Here is a 23,390-nt window from a genome sequence, read left to right as displayed (position 1 = left end):
AATCAATGCGTAAAGTAGAGGCTCTTGCCTGGAGTCCATTAACAGGCTCAGGCGACTGAAAAAGCTCCGAAATTCAATGCAAAACTTTATGTTTATGCAAAATCACAGGGAAGGGAATGTTTAATTCAACTTTCAAAGGCTCTACAACACAGACAAATACATGCAAAACCATTTATAAGAACCAGTGGTATAAATTATAATAGAAACCATCCATGGGAATGAATGAGATGTCGGTAGTTTAGACAGTTAAGAAAGAAAAAAAGACATGGGAACAGAACTTTGAAAAATACAATTAGAAGGCAGGGAAAGGAATTTAAGGCGATAGCACTGATTCTGAGACGAGAACCAAAGATTCAAGACAAATGAAAAGATTTTTTTTTTAAAAAGTGGCATCAACAACATCTAATGTTACATATATAGATCAAAGAGTATAAAACTTACATAAAGTATTTATATTTAATAAACAAATCCACTGGTAACAGTAAAGTAAGCAATTCTGATTGACTACAAGAAGAAACAACTTTTGGCATTAAGAAGTAAATGGTTGGAGGCAAATAACTGAAAAATGAAAGGTTAATTTCTGATATGTCAGGATTTACTGGTAAAAGAAAAAGCAAGCAAGAAAGTGAAGTATGCTTTGTTATTTGTTTGTTTTCTTGATGTTATTGTTGCTACATTTGTTTTCCTTTCTTAAGAAATGGGAGATTAACTCTCTACACCAATCAAGACAATGGAAAGGGAAAGATCAAAGGAGAGAAATGGGATCAAAATATAAGGAATACAGATCACCTTGCAAACTCAAAAGAACAGTTCTTCCTACAAGACAGGAAGAAAAATAAATTTCAACTGGTGAGAAAGATGTAGTAGCAAGTGTCATTAACGGGGAAAAGATGACCAAAACACAGGAGAGTTTCCTTCATAAACTCTGTAAAACACTGATAACCATGACGTGAGGAACTTAAGGCTGTTCCTTTGCAACAACAGCGGATACCATTATGAAAATGGAACGGTAAAAATTAGTATACAGTAATAGGAAACACTAAGGGAGCTGCATCATGTAAAAGTTAACTAGGGATATGGGCTTGAAATCAGGAAGCTTGAGTTTAAATCACTGCTATAGCTGCGTGACTTTGGGCAAGTACCTTAACTTCATGCTTCAGTGTCTGTTTCAGCACATGTGAAACGGAGATAAAGCTTACCTCATAGAACTCTGAGATGATACATACAAAGCATTTAAAACAACGCATATGAATGTTAGAAAGCAGTGGTAGCAGGAGTGGTGATGACAGTAGTAACAGTAGCAATAGCCATGTAACCTATCTGTGTTTATCTACTAATACTTGAGGGACAGGACAGGCTCTTAAATGATGGGCCTCATGCAATCCTCTCAACTACAAAAGGAAGCAATTATAAATTTCCCTACTGTATCAATAAGGAAAGGGAAGGTTCATTTGCCTAGATCACTTAGCTAACAAGGAGCTGAGATCTGAACACTGCTCATGAGGTCCCCACGAGCTAGTGGCAAAATATATAGGGCAGCTCACAACAACTATGTGGACGTAAAGCTTGTTTCTCTATACAACACTACCTCCACAGCACTACACAGGGGAAGGACCACAAGACTAGGTATTCTGGTCTTCACCACTAAACGCACACGATCTGGGCATATCATCAGGTCTATCTGTCTCCCAGGCCCTGGTAGCACAGTGGTTAAGAGCTCAGCTGTTAACCAAAAGGTAGACAGTTTGAATCCACCAGCTGCTCCTTAGAAACCCTACAGGGCACTTCTACTCTGTCCTATACAGTCGCTATGAGTCGAAATTAACTCGATGGCAGTGGGGTTTTTATCTGTCAATTTTATTCTGAAAAATTAAGGGGCTGGATTAGATCCTGAGGCTTCCCTTCTTTAGCTAAAAAAGTCCATGACTTTACTAAACTATCACATTTAATGATGTGTAAATCCATTAAAAAAAAAAAGTTTTAAAATATAGGAAAACATCGTTTTGCTTTTAAAAAACCAAAAACGTTGAACAACAAAAAAGAGCTTAAATCATTTCTAGGACTGCACTTTATCCAAAAAAAAAAAAAGAGGAAAAACCAACATCTAGTTTTATGTTATTAGTAAGTCTGATTAAGCAAATGTTTGAGACAACAAAATATCAATCTTAAATTTCAAAATGATGCTTTTAACACCTACATTTTCAACAATTTATGAAAAAGAAAATTCAGAACCCTGATAAACCTAGAGAACCTCTAATCAATATATATATATATATATATATACATACACAATATACATAGACCCGCAGAGACTTATTTCATGTTGAAACTACAACCAGTTTTTGTTTTTTCGTAATGTCAATCTGAAAATTCTACTACCCTAAAGCCCTTCCCTGGCTTCACACTATTTTTTTCAATAACATCCCAAACCCTTAAAATGACTCAATAAAGCCCTGCATGATCTGTTTTCTTTCTCTTTGGAGCTATCCACCCCCATGCTCACTTTCAATTCCTCAAAGAAACCTTTTTTTTTTTTTTTTTTTTTCATTTTAGGTCTTCATACAATCTGTTCTTCAAAACCTAGAAAGAATGCTCTTACAAGCCCCAGTCCCAATGCTTTGGCCTCAGCAAACTGCTCTTCATCCTTCAGGCTGAGATGACATGTTACCTTTCCAGGGAAACCTCTCCTGACCTCTCAAGACCTGTATTTTGAAAGCATTCCAGACTTCTCCACAACATTCAGTATACTTGTAATTACTTGTCCAACATCTATCTTCCCTGCTAAATGGGAAGCAACATGAAGATAGTAATTTTATGTCTTGTTTCCTACTATTTCCCCCAAGATCTAGCACGCTGCTTAGCAGAGATTTAGACGCTCAATAAAAGTTTGCTGAATAAATATATTCAAAATGCGGGACAAGTCCCAAACCATGAGCTACTTTTAAGTTACACCTTAACTTTGGTCCTTCAAATGTACCTCCCTCAAGCAGGTGCTATTTGGCAATTACAGTTTTAAAGCAAGGCAAAAAAAAAAAAAAAATAGTCCCTTTAAATAACGAACACATATTAAAGTTTCACAAAATCAAGACTAGAAACCACTGGTCTTAAATAATTGGAATCAAGTTTTATAAGTCATGGTCTAAAAGAATCCACCTGCAATGCAATCAAAGGAACAGGAACTTGGATAATGGATTGATTTTACCACAGCAATGTGTATTATAGAATGACAACTCCCAAGTCCTACCGCCGCTCTACCAGTGGAGCCTTATTTATTCCAACAGTAACTATAGTACTATAGACACCTGAACAAGCTATACAATACCTGGAATATACTTCATTAAAAATAAAGGAAAATTACAAGCATACATACCAAGTAGTTATAAATAACCTCTTTTAGGCTAGCAGAGGAAAAAATAGTAGTAAAACTGATAATTTGAAAACTGAAAGCTTAAAAAAAAAGAATGTACGTCAACCACATTAGAAGATTTAAAACAGGTAAGAACTGATCTAATTTTAACTCTGCCTGTTTTGTAGAGAATAAGGGGTTAAGAACAGAAGTAAGGAGACTATTCTGAAAGGTACTGCAGGCAGAATTGATAGCAGCTATCAGAGTGATAGTGGAGACAACCCAATGTTTCATAAGTAGCTCTGATAGAACTTGCTGACCGATTGGATGTGGGAGATGAGGGAAAAGGAAATAAAGGGTGATGCCTAAGAATTTAGCCTATGTAACTGAACTGAACAGGTGGTGGAGCTTGGAGAGTACAGGATGAGGGAGACGAGGAGGGTGGTTGACTTTGGTCATTACCTATGAGGTGTCTGATACACATCCAAGTGAGATGTCAACGTGGAGTTCATGTAAGTGGCTCTAAGATTTGGCAAGGTGGAGTTCATTGGTGATCTTGGCAAAACACTTTCTCTAGAGTGGAGTGGTGCAAATAAAAGCCTTATTTCATTAGACTGGAGAGGAAGTGGGCACTATAGTACAGTGGTTGAGAGGGATAACTCTAGAGCCAGAATGGCTAGGTTTGAACTTGGCTTTGTTGTATAATACTGGGTATATTTCTTTACTCAGTGCCTCTGTTTCCTCATTTGTAAAATGGGCAAAAGAATGAACACATAGTAAGAAAATTTTAAAATAAAAGTATTCAGAAACAGATCAGTTTTAAAAATGTTTTTGGGTTCACACTAAAAGTAAGATCCAAAGTCTTGACCAAAGTCTAGAAGATCCTACATGATTTGGCCCCTGCCTACTTTTTTTTTTTTTTTACTTCTCCAATTTCATGTTCTTCCATTCTTTCCTCCAACATTTGGCTCCTTGCAACTACAATGGCCTTCTTTCTCTTCCTAGAACATACTATATTCATCTCTAATGCAGGATCTTTGCACTTGATGTTCCTTCTGCAAGGGATATTCTTTTACCAAACTTAGGCATAGATGGCTCTTTCCCTTCCCTTTAAAAAAAAAAAAAACAAAAACAAAACTCATTGCCATCAAGTCAACTCCGACTCACAGCGACCCTACAGGACAGACTAGAACTGCCCTATGGAGTTTCCAAGGAGCGCCTGGTGGATTTGAACTGCTGACCTTTCCGTTAGCCAAACCCACTGCCGTGAAGTCCATTCCAACTCATAGCGACCCTATAGGACAGAGTAGAACGGCCCCCTAGAGTTCCCAAAGAGGGCCTGGGGGATTCGAACTGCCGACCTTTTGGTTAGCAGCTATAGCACTTAGCCACTACTTGGTTAGCACCCGCAGCTTTTAACCACCAGCCACCAGGGTTTCCTCTCTTCCTTAGGTGTTGCTCAAATTTCACCACCCCATGTGAAGTAAGCCCTACTCTAATCAATCTTTTACATGACCCTCTATTATTACAATCTTCACAGCTCTTACGATCATCCTAAATTATATTATTCACTTGTGTACTATGTATGTCTTGCCTCCCTTGGAATATAAAATCCATCCCTGATGCCTCCCACAGTACATCATAAAAACTCAATAAATGTATTAAATTGAATGCACTTTCCCCATTACATTTTAAGATGTCTACTGTATATCAGCCAATTCTGATAAAGCACCTGGTCCATGACATATTTTGTATGTACTAACAGATAACTCCTTAAATTTTCCAATCTAGAACACTGCAGCACTCTGAAACCTCTCCACATTCCATCTATAGTATCCCATGTGAAACTGCTAAATATTCCATATGGGTGGAGAATGTATTTTCTCCCTCCTCTCTAAGCAGAACGAACGTGTAGGCGGGAAAAGGGAGTTTTACCGGGCACCTTAACACCTGTTACATCTTCGATCAGTTAAGAGGTGCCAATGAAGCACAAAGCACATGGAAGACATGGCCCTTCTTTCAGGGATCATTTAGGTAAAAGGAGTGATTTATACAAGAACTATCCTAATCTCTAATAAGGGCCGGTTCATTTCATTTAAAAAAAAAAGGTAAAATCGCCCGTGAGCAGGGGGTTATGCTGGGATTCTCCAAAGAAAAGAAACAGATTTTAGGGCCCTCGGCAAATACAAGTGTTTGGAAATTGGGTCGGTCTACACATAACGGGAAAACAAGAGCGAGAGACACCGGCTGTAGTATCTACTCAGCGATAAAAGAAAGGTCACAGTTCAGGCTCTCAGGGGTATCCTGAACCTGAGAGCGAGGCGGAACAGAGAGGAGAAAACACAAAACCCCGGGATCTCCGTTTACCGCTTCGGCCTCCACCTCAGGCACTTGGGGAAACTACACAGATCTGTGGCCGCCTATCTCCCACGGCCATTCCTACAAGGGGATATCCCTCAGGTACTCACATGGGCTCCAGAGTCTTGCTGAGCCAGGACTTGAGTGCCTCGAAGTTTTCAATGATCATTTTAGAAACCATCCACTGCGGCCCCGAGGCCCGTCACACTCCTCCTGCGCCCGCCCAGGTCGCAGCCGCTACAGCCGCCGCTGCCCCCGCCCCCTCCTCCGCGCGCTGCCCGCGTGGGCCGCGGTGGGAGGCGCCGGTGGCAGGTTCCCGCGAGCCCCGCTGGGCCACCAGCTCCGCGGGGGCCGCGCAGGCCGCGAGTCTACGGGGTGCCAGGAGCTCTCCCTCCCCAGACCCCAACCCGGGCTGAGGAAACGACGGTTTGCCCGGGCCCTCCCCCTTCCCTGCACCCCAACAAATCTTCCCGGGCCGGGAGCGCGATACGCGCCTAGACCCAGGCTTTCTCTCAACCTCGAGACTAGGTGCTTGTTGACAACGCAGAAGAGGCAAAAGCGAAGAAAGCGAAGACTAAGGGCAGCTCAATGGGAAGGATTCGGGGGGTCTTCCCGGCTCCCAGCACCCCCAAGAAGATGGCTGCCGATAAATCTCGCGAGAATTTATGAAGTCTCGCGGTTTCTCCCGGAGCCTGCTGGGAAGAGACGTAAGATCACCGGAGAGCGCGCTGGGAAGTTGGGTAGCTCGGAATTTGCGTGCTTGGGTCGTGTGGGTTTTCTGTTTTATTATGCTCTGATTCTCCTAGTGAATAAAGACTTTGTTTTTTTTTTCCGTCAGGCTGCTGAGTTCAGAAAGAGCGGAAGCCCAAGCTCGGTCTTTGTAACAGACGGTTGTTGCGCGTCAGCTGGAACGAACTCGCTGGACAGAGCGCTCCTTGAGAGCGTCCACATGAGTGTACTGATCGCAGGTGTGCTGAGCCGTGCTGGAGTATCTTTACCTCAGTGTCCTACCGATACCATTTACTGTGTGTTGTAATGTAGGAAAGACTGGGAAACACAGGGTAGTCTAATAAAACCCACCAAGACCCCCAAAGGATTAGTGACTTGTCTAAAATTACTTGATTTGTTGGGAGAATACTAATAATCTAGGGACGCCACAGTAGAAAGGTGAGATAGCCTGTGACAGCTCACCTGAGAAAGAAAGTTTTGTCTTTTGATTTGCTCTGGGTTTTATTTCTTCTTCTTCTTTTAAAGCAGATTCTGCCCCATATGGGGAAATACATAGTATCAAATGAGTTAGCAAACTTGTATGTTAGCCTCCTAAATAAATAAATTTTTCCACTCCTGGCCTATAAAGTTTTCCGTCGTGGTCAAGTAAGTTTGATTCTTGCCTGAATTGTTACACTTACAAATAGTTATTACCATTAGGTGTAATTTTGCTGAAGGTGAGGTTCCATGAGCTAGTATTAAAAACAAAACAAAATACGAACTCATTGCCACCCCGTGGATTCCAACTCATTGTAACCCTGTAGGACAGAGTAGAACTGCCCCATAGGGTTTCAAAGGAGTGCCTGGTAGATTGAACTGCCGACCTTTTGGTTAGCAGCCATAGCTCTTAACCACTACACCAGAATTATAGTGGAATTAATTCACAATCTAAAGACATTTGCAGTAAAAAAAAAAAAAAACCTAACTAAGTAGATCAATAAAAACTCTTTGTGGCACATTGTTATACACCAAATTGTCATTATGAACTACAAGTTTAAAGTTTGCTAGGGTGAAGTGTCCTTAAGCAATAAGTGGAGAAGATTATCATGTAAGAAAAGCTGGACACTTGTTTTAAAATGTAGCATATTAAATAGGATGCAGATTAGACTCCAGCTACTGAATAACCAGGGTGTTGCTTAAAGTGATTTATAAACATTATATTGCTGGGGAAAAGTGTAAAATTCTAGTTTTTTACTTGTTGAATAGCCTTGACACAAACTGACTCCACTAATTCCATTTATCATCAACTGTTCCATAACTCTGGCCCTGCACTTCAGCCTTTTATATCTCAAAAGAGATTGACTCAAGATACAACCTAATCCTTGGATTGAGTCCTGCCTCATTAACATAACTGTCTCTAATCCTGCCTCATTAACATCACAGAGGTTAGGATTTACAACACATAGGATAATCGCATCAGATCACAAAATTGGACAACCATACAATACGATGTTTACAAACATTTTGAGGGGACACAAATCCATAACATTCCACCCTTTTGACCCCCAAAATTCATTTTCTTGTCACATGTATAACACTTTACCCCATCATATCATCCCAAAAGTTTTAAATCAATTCCAAGTACAAATTCCATCCTGGGGCAAAATTGCTTTATTTTGCAGTTATCTGTTTAATTATGTGTTCCTTGGTAGACTATAGTTTTGAATCCCCTGCTCCAAGCAAGCGTGCACACAGAGACACGTGTTTTTAAATATGTTGTTGAATGACTAAATGAAGTTCCACCACCTCCATGAAGCCTTCCATGACCACTGTAGCTGACAGTGATCTCTTCCTCCTCTAAAACCATGGTACAGTACTTGAATCACTCCACGGTTAGTCATCCCTGCTTCCTAGCATAATTTTCTCTTCCTTAAGCGTTAACATCTATCCTTCATCACTTCAGGTCTTCGTCTTCTTTGGCTCAACTTTCAAAGATGATGATTAGCTAATGTAGTAATTAGTGCTACTAAGAGAAGACTAAAATAATCCTTCATACACCACTTTCTTTCTTCAGTAAAATGAAAATTTCAAAACGTCCAGTATTAGGCTACCTATTTATCATTTGCCAACATACCGTGCTCTTTCAAGACCTTGTGACTTTGTTGGTGCTGTTCCTTTGCCGAGAGTAGCTTAAATGCCAGCTCCTCACCCTAGGTGAAGGTAGTTGCCTCTTTGTTCCTCCCTATGGAATAGGAGTTGAAACGTTTCGTGTGAATTTTCCCATCTGTTTCACTTACTAGATTATGAGCTCTAAAGGCCAGGGGCTCAAGCTTATTGCTTTGTGTTCCCTGCAGTAGTAGTGTCTGGAAATTTTATGTAGTAGCAGTGTCTGCTTATGGAATGTTGTATGCTTCATTTTCAATAGGAAGGAAGCAGAGGAAGGAGAAAATATTTTGAATAGGGAAGTCTCATGGATTGACTTGTGTCCCCCCAAAAATATGTGTCGACTAGGTTAGGCCTTGATTCCCAGTATTGTGTGGTTATCCTCTATTTTGTGATTGTAATTTTCCTGAATTATAGGATTTTCCATTGTAAATCCCAATCTCTCCCAGTGGTTAATGATGCAAGATTAGATTATATTAAAGAGGATTAGGGGGGGATATAACACCCTTGCTCAGGTCACATCCCTGATCCAATGTAAAGGGTGTTTCCCTGGGGTGTGACCTGCACCACCTTTTATCTTGCAAGAGATAGAGGGAAAGGAGCAGAGAATGGGGAACCTCATACCACCAAGAAAGCAGTGCCAGGAGCAGAGTGCATCCTTTGGACCCAGGGTTTCTGTGTGGAGAAGCTCCTAGTCCAGGGGAAGATTGATGAGAGGGACCTTCCTCCAGAGCCAGCAGAGACAGAAAGCTTTCCCCTGGAGTTGACGCCCTGAATTTGGGCTTCTAGCCTACGAAACTGTGAGAAAATTAATTTCCCTTTGTTAAAGCCATCCACTTGTAGTATTTCTGTTATAGCAGCACTAGATGACTAAGAGAGCAAGTAATGATGATATGTCTTCTAACAGACGTATCTTCTTATAGTTTATTACCATGAGTTGCCTTCACATTTTAGCTACCATGATCCAAGACTATTCTCTGTAGTGTGCTTAACTCCTCAGGTCCTTCCGGTTCTCTCTGCTAGCTAATTGTCTTAGAAATACCACAAGTGGATGACTTCAATGAAGAGGAATTTATTCTCTCACAATCTAGTAGGCTACAAGTCCAAATTCAGGGCATCAGCTTTCTCTCTCTGTCAGTTCTGAAGGAAGGTCCTTGTCATCAGTCTTCCTCTGGTCTAGGAGTTTCTCAGGTGCGGAGGCCCTGGGTCCAAAGGATGCACTCTGCTCCTGGCATTGCCTTCTTAGTGGTATGAGATCCCCATAGTTCTGCTCGCTTCTCAGGAAACAATCTAATCTTGTAGATTGAGTCCTGCCTTATTAACATAATTGCTTATAGTCCCATCTCATCACATCATAGAGATAGGATTTACAACACATAGGAAAATCATATCCAATGACAAAATGGTGGAAAATTCACGCAATAATGGGAATCATAGCCTAGCCAAGTCGACAGCTATTTTTTAGGGACACAATTCAATCCATGACACTAACGAATACAAATTTATTACTCTCGATGGTGTGTCTAGCCTATACTTAGCTCACTACTCAATTTCACTACACTAGCAAATAACAGACCCCAAGGCCTGTGGATTCTGTCTTTGCTCTTTGTTTCTTTTGATTTCAGAAAGTATCAACATTGTTACTCTCATCTGAATGCCTCCTGATAATAGCTGTCATTTACTAAGTACCTGCTCAGTCAGAAACAGAAGTGGTGCTAAGCACTTTCTGCACATTATCCCAAATACTTAAAAATCTTGGAAGATAAATATTATCTTCATTTCACCAACAAGAAATCTGACCTTGAGTTCAGAGAGATAAATACTCAAGGTCACCTACACCAGACTGAGCCCAGTACAACTAGGTGGTGTCCAGCTACCACCACCGACTGCTCTGACAGTGATCACAATAGAGGCTCCCAGACAGAGCTGGAGAAAAATGCAGAACTAAATTGTAATTCACAAAGGAAGACCAGACTTGTTGGCCTGACAGAGACTGGAAAAACCCGGAGAGTATGACCCCGAGACGTCCTTTGAGCTTGATAAGAAGTCACTCCTGAGGTTCACCCTTCAGGCAAAGTTTGAACAGACTCATAAAACAAAATGAGGCTAAAGGGGCACACCAGCCCTGGGGCAAGGACTAGAAGGCAGGAGGGGACAGGAAAGCTGGCAATAAGAAACCTCAGGTTGCAAAGGGAGAGTGTTGACGTGTCACAGGGTTGTTAACCAATATCGTAAAAAGATACATGTACTAACTGTTCAGTGAGAAACTAGTTCTATAAATCTGCATCTGAAGTACAATAAAAACATATATTTTTAAAAAAAATAAAAATAAATAAATACTTAAGGTCAGTTGGAGCCAGGTCTTGAACCCAAGTCTTTCTGATGTACTAGCCCGTATTCTACCCACTGCATCATGCTGCCTATTCTCTTTCTTCTTCTATCCTGTGTAGCACTCTTAGATTTGTCTTTGTAAGACTATCTTCACAAATTTTAACAAGCTTCAACAGCAACTCAAAAAGTTAGATGAGAAGCTTCAGAGGCAATGAGTTTACATTAATGGTGCTGAAATAATTTGGAAAAAGATACCAAGAATGATGGCACAACTTGAAGTATGTAACCGAAGTCACTGAATTGTACATGTAGAAATTGAACTGGTATGTTTTGCTGTGTGTATTTTCACCAAAAGGAAAAAAAAAATACACTTCCTTTTGTCCAAATAATAAATTCTAAAGTCTTTAACTCAGCATTTGAAAACATATAAAATCTGGCCATAATCTTTTCAATCTTATTTGCTACTCTCATGGATAGACTCATCATTTTAGCCATTCCACTTTATTACAAACAAGCTAAGGCTCAGCTCTGCGCCTTAGTTCAGGCTATAGGGTCTCTATGAGTCAGAATCAACTGGACAGCGTCAGATTTGGTTTTTTTGTTTGATACCATAAAAAGTAATAGATTCCTCTAATCTCCCATTTTCATTCTTCTCATTTCTACTCAAACAATTCGATTGTCTTTATCTTTTTGCTACTTTTTTGAATTTTTCAAATTTTCTTTCATGTCTATGTACGTTTTTCCCCCATTGGGAGAAGAGTTAATCATATTCTTTAGTTTGTGGCACATCATTGGTTCGTGCCAGTTCCTTCTCTTATTTTCCCCTTCACACCATTCTCAATTCCCATCCCTCCCATAGATATCACCTTCTGTAATGTATTTGATATTTGCCCTTGGATATGCACATGCTCTTGTAAATGTTGCCAAAAAAATTAGCATATTTCACTTAAAATATACCTTGACAGGGGAGAGTACAGTTGGCAAATAAACACAGAAGGCACATGTTATCTGCACAAAATATGGTATTATTCTTCTGTGTGTGTGCTTTTACTGAGCATAAATAGTATTGTGTTATAGATCTCATTCTCTCTCCTTTTCTTTTTTCTCACAACTTAAAATTTATCCTTGTTTCTCTGAGCATAGCTATTGTTTGACTTTACTTTCTGGTTTGGGATTTTTCAGTCTTGTTTAAAAGCTCAGTGTTTTAGTCATTAAGTGCTGCCATATAGAAATACCACAAGTAGATGGCTTTAACAAAGAGAAATTTATTTTCTCACAGTCTAGGAGGTTACGAATCCAAATTCAGGGTGTCAGCTCTAGGGGAAGGCTTTCTCTCTCTGTCAGCTCTGGAGGAAGGTCCTTGTCCTCAATCTTCCCCTGGTCGAGGAGCTTCTCAGGTGCAGGGACCCTGGGTGCAAAGGACACGCTCTGCTCCTGGCACTGCTTTCTTCGTGGTATGAGGTCCCCAACTCTCTGCTTGCTTCCCTTTCTTTTTATCTTTTTTAAGATAAAAGGTGGTTCAGGCCACATCCTAGGGAAACTCCGTTTACATTGGATCAGGGAGGTGACCTGAGGAAGCATGGTGTTACAATCCCACCCTAATCCCCTTAACATAAAATTACAATCATAAAATGGAGGACAACCACACAATACTGGGAATCACGGCCTAACCAAGTTGACACATATTTTGGGGGGTACACAATTCAATCCATGCCACTCAGTCTACATTTCAAGATCGCAAAAATACTCTACATTTTCTTGTTTCTTTTCTATTTCACTATTCTCTCCAGAGTATAGTATCACACTTAGGCCTCTATTTTCTCTCTCTCTGGAATGCATCTTTGTATATGATATAAGGTGACAATCCAGCCAATTTTTCTCTGTAATTCTAATCAACAGTCTGTTTCTCCACCCACTGATTTTTGATGTGACCTTTGTCATATATTCATATTTTCACTCATACTGGCCCTGCTTCTCATTTCTTTTTCTATTGGTCTCTTTATCTATGACTACATCAGTGCTATGTTGTTTTTATTTGTTGTTGTTAGGTGCCCTTGTGTTGATTCTGACTCATTTAGCGACCCTATGTACAACAAAACAAAACACTGCCCAGTCCTGCATCATCCTCACAATCGTTGCTATGTTTGAGCCCATTGTTGCAGCCACTGTATCAACCCATCTTGTTGAAGGTCTTCCTCTTTTTCAGGGACCCTCTACTTTACCAAGCATGATGTACTTTTCCAGGAACTGGTCCCTCTGATAACATGTCCAAAGTAAGTGAGATGGAGTCTCGCCATCCTTGCTAAGGAGCATTCTGGCTGTACTTCTTCCAAGACGGACTTGTTCGTTCTTCTGGCAGTCTATGGTATACACAGTATTCTTTACCAACAACATAATTCAAAGGCATCAATTCTTCTTTCATCTTATTCATTGTCCAGCTTTTGCATACATACGAGGCCATTGAAAATACCATGGTTTGGGTCAGGCACAGCTTAGTCCTCAAGGTGATATCTTCGCTTTTTAATACTTTAAAGAGGTCTTTTGCAGCAGATTTGCCCAATTTGTTCTTTGATTTCTTGACTGCTGCTTCTATGGGCATTGGCTGTAGATCCAAGTAAAATGAAATCCTTGACAACTTCATTCTTTTCTCCATTTATCATGATGTTGCTTATTGGCCCAGTTGTAAGGATTTTTGCTTTCTTTATGCTGAGGCGTAATCCATGCTGAAGGCTGTGGTCTTTGATCTTCACCAGTAAGGGCTTCAAGCCCTCTTCACTTTCAGCAAGCAAGTTTGGGTCATTTGCATATAGCAAGTTGTTAATGAATCTTCCTCCAATCCTGATCCCACAGTATTCTTCATATAGTCCAGCTTCTCAAATTATTTACTCAGCATACAGATGGAATAAGTATGGTGGAAGGATACAGCCCTGACACACACTTTTCCTTATTTTAAACCACGCAGTATCCCCTTGTTCTGTTCGAATAACTGCCTTTTGGTCTATGTAAAGGTTCTGCATGAGCATAATTAAAGTGTTCTGGAATTCCCCTTCTTCACAATGCTACCCATAATTTGTTATGATCCACACATTCAAGTGCCTTTGCATAGTGAATAAAACACAGGTAAAAATATTTCTGGTATTCTCTGGTTTCAGCCAGGATCCATCTGACATGAGCAATGATATCCCATGTTCCACATCCTCTTCTGAGTCTGGCTTGAATTTCTGGCAGTTCTCTGTTGATATTGATGCAGCCACTTTTTAATTATCTTCAGCAAGATTTTACTAATGTGCGATATTAATGACATCATTCAATAATTTCCGCATTCTGTTGAATCACCGTTCTTTTGGATAGGCACCTTTACGGATCTCTCCCAGTCATTTGGCCAGGAAGCTGTCTTCCAAATTTCTTGGCATAGATGAGCACTTCCAGCATTGCATTCATTTGTTAAAACATCTCGATTGGTATTCCGTCAATTCCTGGAACCTTGTTTTTCACCAATCCCTTCAGTGCAGCTTGGACTTCTACCTTCGGCACCATCAGTTCTTGATCATATGCTACACCCTGAAATGGTTGAATGCCGACCAATTCTTTTTGGTATAGTGACTCTGTGTATTCCTTCCATGTGCTTTTGATACTTCCTTCATCATTCAACATTTTTCCCATATAATCCTTCAGTATTGCAACTTGAGGCTTGAGTTTTTTCTTCAGTTCTTTCAGCTTAAGAAATGCCAAGGGTGTTTTATTTTGGTTTTCTAACTCCAGGATTTTACACATTTCATTATAATACATATTTTATATTCTCGAGCTGCCCTTAGAAGTTTGTTCAGCTCTTTTACTTCATTTCTTCCATTTGCTTTAGCTACTGTATGTGCGAGAGCAAATTTCTGAGTCTCTTTTGACATCCAGTTTGGTCTCTTCTTTCTTTTTTGTCTTCTTAATGACTTTTTGGTTTCTTCATGTATGACATCATCCTGTAACTCACCTGGTCTGCGGTCTGTTGGTGTTCAATTCATCAAATCAATTCTTGAAATGGTCTCTAAGTTCAAGTGGGATATACTCAAGATTGTACTTTGGATCTTGTCAACTTATTTTAATTTTCATCAGCTTCTATTTGAACTTACATATCAGCAATTGATGGTCTGTTACACAGTCAGCCCCTGGCCTTGTTCTGACTGATAATATTGAGCTACTCCATTGTCTCTTTCCGCAGATGTAGTCAATTTGATTGATAAGTATTCCATCCAGTGAGGTCCACATGTATAGTCATCATTTATGTTCTAGAAAAAAAGTATTTCCAATGAATAAGTCATTGGTCTTGCAAAATTTTATCATGAGATCTCCAGCATCATTTCTATCACCAAGGCCTTATTTTTCAACTACTGATCCTTCTTGTTTCTGACTTTTGCATTTCAATCACCCATTATTATCGATGCATCTTGATTGCATGGTTGAGCAACATCAGGCTATAGAAGTGGCAAAAATCTTCAATTTGTTCATCTTGTCATCAGTGGTTGGTGCATGAGTTTGAATAACAGTTGTATTAACTGGTCTTCCTGGTAGGCAAATAGATATTATCCTGTCATTGACCGTGTTGTACTTCAGGATAGATCTTGAAATGTTCTTTTTGATGATGAATATGACGCTGTTCCTGTTCAATTTGCCAGTCCTGGCATAGTAGAGCATAAAAAAAAAAAAAAAACAAAAAAACCTGTTGCCATTGAGTTGATTCTGACTTCCATAGACGATATGATTGTCCAATTTAAAATGGCCAGTATTAGTCCATTTCCACACACTAATGCCCAGGATATTGGTCTTCAAACATTCCATTTAATTTTTGACAACTTCCAATTTTCCTTGATTCATACATTCCACGTTCTGATTACTAATGAATGTTTGCAGCTTTTTCTTCTCATTTTGAGTCATGCCACATGAACAAATGAAAGTCTGGAAAGCTTGATTCCATTCATGTCATTAAGATTGCCTCTGCTTTGAGGAGGCAGCTCTTCCCAGTCATACTCTGAGTGCCTTCCAACCTGAGTGCTCATCTTCTGGCAGCATATCAGACAATGTTCCACTGCTATCCGTAAGGTTTTCACTGGCCAATTTTTTTTTTTGGAAGTAGATCGTCAGGTCCTTCTTCCTAGCCTGTCTTGGTCTGGGAGCTCTGCTGAAATTTATCCACACGGGTGATCCTGCTGGTATTTCACCTACCAGTAGCATAACTTCCAGCATCACAGAAACACACAAACCACCACAGTATGACAAACTGACAGAAAAGTGATGGTGTTTTTATTTACTATCGTTTTATAGAATGTCCTAATATGTAATAGGGAAAATCCCTCCTCTTTGTGCTTCATTTTCAAATTTGACATAGCTAAATGTAAACCTTTAGGCTTCCAGATACTCCTTAGAACAAAAATACTGTCCTTGTCAAGAAAAGAAAAAAAAAAATTCTTTTTTGAGCTTATAGATTTATTTGGATTAACTTGAAATCCTTCACTGGGTGGCAGTCACAGAGGTGCTCTGCTCTGATCGCCCTTCAGGCAAGGACTCTTTGTCCGTCTGCAAGGCATGTAGCTAGCTGAAGTTTCCAGTTATTAACTCCTCGGTGTATCTCAACTTTCCAGCCAAAGTTACACTATTCTCAGGGCAATCCCCCTCCCTTCAGGGAAATGTCCACTCCCAGCCAGTGACTGATAAAAGCCTAGTATAAAGACTTAGTTCCATGTTGGGAAGTCAGAAGCTCTGTCAGGCCTGCATAGCAGTCTGATGGTTTCCCCTGCCCAATCCTGCATCCTCCCTTTTCCTCTCATACGTCCTACTCCCCAATAAACCTTGTGCACTCCTAAGTCCATCTCCATGCCTGCTTCCCAGAGAAGCCAGCTATAACACAACGTAAATCATCTGATTCATTCTATTTTTATAAATTAAAAAAAGAAAATCATAATAATAAAATCTAACAGTCCCTTCTCACCCAATCACTCTTGAAGTCCATCCCTGGTAACTCAATTAAATACGATCTCTCCCAAAACATATGTTCTAACAAGTCTTTGACATTTTATGGCCATCATTGATTCAGCACCTATCATTTTATTCATTTAATGTATATATATATATATGTTATCCTCATCTCATGCTCTGAATTTAATTGTCCTCCTTGGGGAAACCCTGGTGGCGTAGTGGTTAAGTGCTATGGCCGCCAACCAAAGGGTCAGCAGTTCAAATCCTCCAGGCACTCCTTGGAAACTATGGGGCAGTTCTACTCTGTCCTTTAGGGTTGCTATGAGTCGGAATCGACTCGATGGCACTGGTTTTGGTTTGGTTTGGTTTGGTCCTCCTTGGATGAACCCTGCTGGTGCAGTGGTTAAGCACTCAGCTGCTAACCAAAAAGTCAGTGGTTCAAATCCACCAGCCACTCTATGGAAGAAAGATGTGGCAGTTAGCTTCTGTAAAAATTTACAGCCTTGGAAACCCTATGAGACAATTTTACCCTGTCCTATAGGATTGCTAGGAGTAGGAATCCACTCAATGGGATCGGGTTTGGTTTTGGTTTGGTCCTCCATGGGTGCCTTAATTCATCAGTTACTTCTTTTCCTATTTCCAACCTCTGCCACTCTAATGGCTTCTTCCAATGCATTTATTCAATAACTATTTACTGGAGGTCTGCTTTTTTTCAGGCATATGGCTACATGCTGAGAACACAGTGGTGAACAAAAAAGAACGGTCTGCTCTATGGAGCTTATATCTAGTAGGGAAGAGGAATATTAAATAATCATATCAGAAAAATTTATAATTATAAATTATGAATTAAGATAGTTACTATAAAAAAAGGAAATATGAACAATTGTAGTAATTTAGATTTTAAAGGCTCAAGCGTGGCTTCTTTAAGGATTTGATATTTAAAAGTGAAAAATAATCAGGAGGTAGCCATGTGAAGCAAAGTAGAAACAAGAACATTCCAAGCAGATGAAATAGCTTGTGGGATGTTACCCAAGGCAATGAAGAGCCAAGAGCTTAAAGAAGTTCTGAGAGGTGGAAGATTAACAAGTGAGGCAGAGAAAATGGCTGTAGGTGAGGTTATAGAGGTAAACAAAGGCCATGTTGAGATTTTTAGACTGGATTTTATTTAAAATATGATTTGAAGCCATTGAAGTGTTTTCAGTGTGGCAGGATGAATTGAGAACATGAAAACACACCTCTTTTAGGAGAGAAGCTGTTTAAATTTGGGAATTTTTAAATAAAATACAAAAGAGACAAATGGTCCTTTAATATAATAATGCCAGGGCTTTTATTTTCCTAGAAGTAGGGTCAACAGCATGTTAGTAAAGGGAATGTAGTTTTCTTATCTGTGACTAGACATTGATAACTTGCAAAGAAAAATAATGCTTGCTGTGGTAAGACATGTTCTTAGGCATTTCAGGAGAAAACACATCAGCAATTACGGATAGAGAGTGTAAATTTGGAGTAAAGGACATACTACCATTTCTCCCTTCATAAGATGAGAGTACTTCTCGTACACTTAAAGGATAAACTCCGAGTCATCAGTGGGTACTGCATTCATAAAAAAAGAAATTTTTTTTTTCCATTCATACCCATAACTAATTACAGTGACTCCATCTCCAGTTCAGAAGTGCTGTAGAACTTTGTTTATAGATATGGATTATGGTGGGTAATAATTATAACAAAAAGAATATATATCTGCATAAATACATATTGTCTTAGTTACCCAGTGCTGCTATAACAGAAATACCACAAGTGGGTGGCTTTAACAAACAGAAATTTATTTTCTCACAGTTTAGGAGGCTAGAAGTCTGAGTTTAGGGCACCGGCTCTAAGGGAAGGCTTTCTTTCTCTGTGGGCTCTGGGGGAAGGTTCTTGTCTCTTTAGCTTCTATTCCTTGGCTCCTTGGCGATCTTCACATGGTGTGGCATCTATCTTCTCCCATCTCTGCTTGCTTCTCTATGCCTAATCTGCTCCTTTTATATCTCCAAAGAGACTGACTCAAGACACCCCCCACACTACCACTGCCTTATTAGCATAACAAAGAACCCATTCCCAAATGGAAGTATAAGGACAGGTATCCAAAAAACACCCAAACCTGTTGTGTTTGAGTTGATTCTGACTCATAGTGACCCTGCAGGACAGAGTAGAACTGCCCCATAGGGTTTCCAGGGAGTGCCTGGTGGATTCGAACTGCCAACCTTTTGGTTAACAGCCATCGCTCTTAACCACTATGCCACCAGGGTTTCCAGCCACAGGTATGGGGGACACAACTCAATCCATAACACTGCATATTCATGTACACGCACTGACAAGTGGTCTCCTCTGCAAACAGCTTCAACAACACAGATAATGACAGATAAGGACGTTAGCTAGAAGTTTTACACGTAAATCTCATCATGCAGAGGAAAAAATATGAAATATTATTAAAAACCATCTGTCAGTGAACTGATCTAATGTCTAGAATACCAAAATAATTTGAAAAGAGGTAAAGGGAAAGGCTGGGATATCAGTGAAACAAGACTGGCCATGAGTCAATGATTCTTGAAGCTGAATGACAGGGGGAGACAGATAAAAGGATATTCTTTCTGCTCTTGTATATATTTGAAATTTTCTATATAAAAGTTGTTTTTAAAAAATCTAATAAGGCCAAAAACAAAAAGATCCCTGGGAAGGCCCACCAGACTGTCTAGACTATAAATTCTCTGAGGGCAGAGGCCTTGCTTGTCTTATTTGACACTGTATTTCCAGTACCTAGAGAAGTTCATAACACACAGTAGGCTCTCAATGTGTATTTGTTGAATGAATGAACATTGGGGAACAAAATCCATAACCTTGGTAAATACCAGACAGCTTGGACTGAGAGTCAAAACTCCTGGGATTCCATTTATTTGTGGTGTTACACATGACATTTCATTAGTCCTTGTAAGGATAGATACCTCAAGAAAACCACCCCACGAAAAAGCACATTCACAAGCTTCCATCTTGGAATTCCATAAGAAGTATGTATTTGCATTCTTATATGCATATAATCCCTAGAGAACTGCTGTGAAGGTTCTGTCATATTGTTTCATTTCATTCTTTTTTTTTAAGCAAATATTAATTGTGGAGGTATCTCTGTCCTTCAAGCCAAGAATCATAAGAAATCTGCACATATCCTGTTCTCCCTTTCTTTCTCTTATCTCTGGCTAATAGAAGTGGGTGAAGAAATAAACAACCTCTTTGAAGAAGGTTCACCTCAACATTTTGTTCTTGGTTTCTTAGTAGCCTCAGGACAAAACTGTCTGTTACAAAGGTAATGATGTAGAACCTTAATCAGGGCTTGTGAAATTCAAGCCCTTCCTTATTGGGTCCAGAATCTGAACAGAGGAAAGCAACCAATGACACCGAAACAAGTATCAGGCACAATTAAATGCCCTTGTGAGACACAGTCTAAAGTGTTAAAGGTGCATTGTCTAATAAGATAGCTACCACTTGTCACGTCACTAGCTTGAATCAAGAGGTGCTATACAGGTAGAAAGCACGCTGAGTTTCAAAGACTTAGCAACAAAGAAGCAAAATACCTCAGTAATTTTTATACTGGATATTGAAATGATAATATTTTTTGATCTATTAGGCTAAATAAAGTATATTATTAAGATTAATTTCACCTGTCATGTTTTACTTTTTAAAAATGTAGCCACTAGAATATTTAAAATTACTTATGTCACTCACATTATATTTTTATTGGACAGGGCTCTTCTAAAGTATGAGGACTTTTTCTTTTCCCGTGTGGAATAAAATCAAGAGCTTGGTATATTAGTTCACAGCTCCTAGAGGCACAGTGGAGCCTTGGTGGTGCAGCGATTAAGAGCTATGGCTGCAAACCAAAAGGTCAGCAGTTTGAATCTACCAGCTGCTCCTTGGAAACCCTATTGGGCAGTTCTCCTCTGTCCCGTAGGGTTGCTGTGAGTCGGAATCACAAAGGGTTTCTTATTCCTCTTAGGGAACCCTGGTGGTGCAGTGGTTAAGCACCTGGGTGCTAATTGAAAGGTCAGTGGTTCAAACCCACCAGGGGCTTCATGGGAGAAATATCCGGTGATTTGTTCCTGTAAACCAAACCCACTGCCCTCTGAATGGATTCTGACTCATAGTGACCCTATAGGACAGGGTAGAACTGTCCCATGGGGGTTTCCAAAGCCGTGATCTTTGCCGAAGCAGACTGCCGCATCTTTCTTCCGTGGAGCGGCAGGCGGGTTCCAACCGCCAACCTTTGGTTAGCAGCCGAACGCTTTAATCACTGTGCCACCAGGGCTCCTTCTATAAAGATTACAGCCTAGAAAACCCTGTAGGGCAGTTGTTCTGTGTCCTATAGGGTCACTATGAGTTGGAATTGACTCGAGGGCAATGGATAGTGATATTCTCTTACTCTATACTGTTTGGTAGGTCCTGAACCCTTCTATAAAACAATGACTTAAAACGCCATCGGCGTTTGTTCAATTTAGAAAATTCAGATGCGGCGTGGCAGTACTTGAGGAGGGAAGAGCACCTGCTAGGGGCCAGCTAATACCGATGGCAAAGTGGGGGACACCATCCTCCCCTCTGTGAATTATTAAGCAAAGATGAATACTCACCAGCGGATGAATTATTAAGTGGAGCCGAACACTCACCAGCAGTGTGAGGCCCGTAACTTCCCTGATTTCTCCTACCAGAGCATATTGATAGCACACTCACTCTAGTTCTGGGAGGAAGAACCTGCCACAACTGATTTACAAGGCCACGATCAGATTTGTATTTTGAAAACATCTTTTTAGCTTCAATGTGGAGAATGTCTTGGAGGAAGGGAGGAGGCGGTGGGGAGTAGGAGAACAAGAAAAGACATCTTTGTAAAGTAATAGACATCATGTGTCTACCATTTTAAAAAGTAAGCCAACAAAACTTACAAACTCTGCCTCTACTTGCGATCTACTTTCACTACTTTTACTTTTATCCTCTCTTACAGGCAGGAGTTGTTTGTCTTCATTGTCTCTGCTTCCTCTCCTCCTATCCACTCCAATTCAATATGGATTTGATTTTGCCCCCATCGTTTCACCAAAACCCTTCTGGCCAAGGTTATTGGTGAGCTGCTGTGACTAAATGTAATGTCCACATTCAATTCAATATCGCTTGACCAACTGTAGCATTTGATCATGTTGTTCACATCTTTTTTCTTGAAACACTTCCCCCCCACCCCACAATTTTCATTGTACTGCACCCTCATGTTTTTTTTTTTTTTTCCCTCTTTGGTCATACCAGTTTCTTTCTTGAACTTCAAACACACTTTGTGTCCATTGAAAGTTTTGGGATTCCATTTTTTAATCTTTTCCTCAGTCTAAACATTATCCCGGTATCATCCTATCTATTCCTACAATTTCAATTAGTAGGTACATGCTGGTCATTCCCTAATATGTGTATATACCTCTCTCACAACTTTATTCCCAAATATTAAATTGCCTACTAATTGTCCTTATTTGGAGCCCTGGTGGTGCAGTAGTTAAGAGCTTAGCTGCTAACCAGAAAATTGGCAGTTCCAATCCACCAGGCCACCCTTTGAAAACCCTATGGGGCAGTTCTACCCTGTCCCGTAGGGTTGCTATGAGTCAGAATCGACTCGATGGCAACAGGTTTGGTTTGTTTTTTTTGATTTGACCTTATTTGGATAACTGCCAAACATCTCAAATCAACTTGTCCAAAACTGAACTCATTATCTTTGTTATGCAATTTTGTTCTTCTTCTGTAATACTTGTAGAAGGCGACCATCATCCAAGCAATTACTCAAGTAAAAAATTTAGTAATCTTTCTTCTCCTATAGTCCTCCATACAATCAATCAGATTTAATATCTATTCATATTGTCTATATCTATTACCTTCCTCCTAAGCATGCCCAGGAGCCCTAGTGGTGCAGTGGGTAAGCTCTCGGCTGCCAGCCAAAAAGTCAGCAGCTCGAATCCACCAGCAGCTCCTTGGAAACCCTATGGAGCAGTTCTTCTCTGTCCTATCAGGTCACTATGAGTGGAAATCGACTCGACAGCAGTGGGTTTGGGTTTGATTTTGAGCATGTCTAGGCTCTATTCATTGCCATTCAACCCAAACTACACAGTGAAGCCAAAGAAATCCACTAAATGCCACTCTAACCATGTCACCGCATATTTAAAACCCTTCAGTGCTACCCTGGTTCCCTAAGGCTGAAATATAAATTTAATAGTAATAATAGCTAAGTGAATTAAGTGCCTACTATGTTACGAGGAACTATGCTAAGTGTTTTACATTTATTATGTTAATCCTCACAATTTTAGCATTCCCATTTTATAGCTGAAGAAATTAAGTCTCTAGTTACCCAAGCCTAAATATTGAGTAAATGAAAGAGCTTTAACTCAGGTGAGTAGACCCCAAAAACCACATCCTTAATCACAGGCCTTACTAGGTCTGTCATTAACTGACACCTGCCTCGCTCTCCAGCTTCATC

General features: G+C 40.0%; 1 protein-coding gene across 17 annotated transcripts in view; it reads right to left on the bottom strand.

The window, feature by feature from the left end:
- Positions 1-5,962, bottom strand: part of RBM26 (RNA binding motif protein 26) — a 96,626-nt gene extending 90,664 nt beyond the window's left edge. For 6 of the 17 annotated variants that reach the window (XM_064269987.1, XM_064269988.1, XM_064269993.1 and 3 more), the window contains exons 1-2: positions 5,815-5,961; positions 3,809-3,919 (exon numbers count right to left, since the gene is read on the bottom strand). In XM_064269987.1, coding sequence (XP_064126057.1) covers positions 3,809-3,919; positions 5,815-5,885 — 182 coding nt within the window. In that variant the 5' untranslated portion in view covers positions 5,886-5,961. Of the gene's footprint in view, positions 1-3,808; positions 3,920-5,814 lie in introns of all 17 variants that reach the window. The other 11 variants (XM_064269996.1, XM_064270001.1, XM_064269998.1 and 8 more) reach the window with 4 other exon arrangements.
- Between the last annotated feature and the right edge of the window lie 17,428 nt (positions 5,963-23,390).

This window comes from Loxodonta africana, chromosome 17 (genome assembly GCF_030014295.1).
Source record: "Loxodonta africana isolate mLoxAfr1 chromosome 17, mLoxAfr1.hap2, whole genome shotgun sequence".
NCBI lineage: Eukaryota > Metazoa > Chordata > Mammalia > Proboscidea > Elephantidae > Loxodonta > Loxodonta africana.
Note: the sequence above shows the minus strand (reverse complement) of the source record. Positions and strands in the feature narration are given on the sequence as shown.